General features: G+C 53.4%; 1 protein-coding gene across 1 annotated transcript in view; it reads right to left on the reverse strand.

Moving 5' to 3' along the window:
• Nucleotides 1–420, reverse strand: part of LOC104386601 (cat eye syndrome critical region protein 5-like) — a gene marked incomplete at its 5' end in the record, with an annotated part of 5,369 nt that extends 4,949 nt beyond the window's left edge. The window contains one exon of the mRNA XM_009995225.1: nt 272–420. Within this exon, the coding sequence (XP_009993527.1) occupies nt 272–420 (149 nt within the window). The remainder of the gene's footprint in view (nt 1–271) is intronic.
• Nucleotides 421–816: the final 396 nt, after the last annotated feature.

The following is an 816-nucleotide window of genomic DNA, read 5'->3' on the forward strand; positions in this document are numbered from 1 at the left end:
GAGGGAAAGGGATGGCAGGAGACGCCGGGTGTCGTGAGTGCAGCTGCTCTCACGGGCTGAACGGGCCGGTCCCGGGCTTCGAAAGGCGTCTCTGGGGGTGTATGTAGCCGGGTTTCCGTCCCGGGTGTGCCAGCCGGCCCTGCCCGCAGTGCGAGGGGATCCCGTGCGCCTGCAGGGGGTTTTCAGCGCAGCGCTGCGCCCCTGGCAGCGGCGGGTCTGCCTTCGCTCGGGCTTTTCTGCGCAAACTCGGGTCTTGGGGTCTTTTTCCTACAGATCTAAGTTCTAAAACCGCGGTAGTTTTTCTTGCTTTCTGATGGGCTGTGTTCCGGGGATTCCGTCCTCCCTGTGGGGTGGGGCAGGAATCATCTAGATATGGGACAGAAATCTTGATGCTGAATTCAGCAAGAGGCCCTTCCAGACCTGAGGACAGCAGAAGGTTCGATTCACGTCCACGGCAGCGAAACGGTGTTTGTTTGCTTTCTGGCTAGGCATAAAGGCTCCTGACTCGCACTACACAGCAGATTTAACACATATGACTTCAGGCATCAATTACACAAACAGTGTAATTGTTTGGTTTTACGCTTCCATTGCCATGAACACCAACCTTAATTCATTGGTGGCCCACTTTCACACCCAGAGCCTGCACTGCAGAGCTGTTAAAGCACTGGCAACTCAGGGTTACACATCTGTACAGATGGTTATTCCTCCTGAAGTGCCTTGGCCTTAACTGAACTACCTACTGTTTATTTCACATAACTTCTTCAACTTGCCAGGATTACTTGAATTTCTCAGATTTGTTTACAGCTCCTGGTGCTC

The sequence above is a fragment of the Chaetura pelagica genome, unplaced genomic scaffold, assembly GCF_000747805.2.
Source record: "Chaetura pelagica isolate M959 unplaced genomic scaffold, ChaPel_1.0 scaffold343, whole genome shotgun sequence".
NCBI lineage: Eukaryota > Metazoa > Chordata > Aves > Apodiformes > Apodidae > Chaetura > Chaetura pelagica.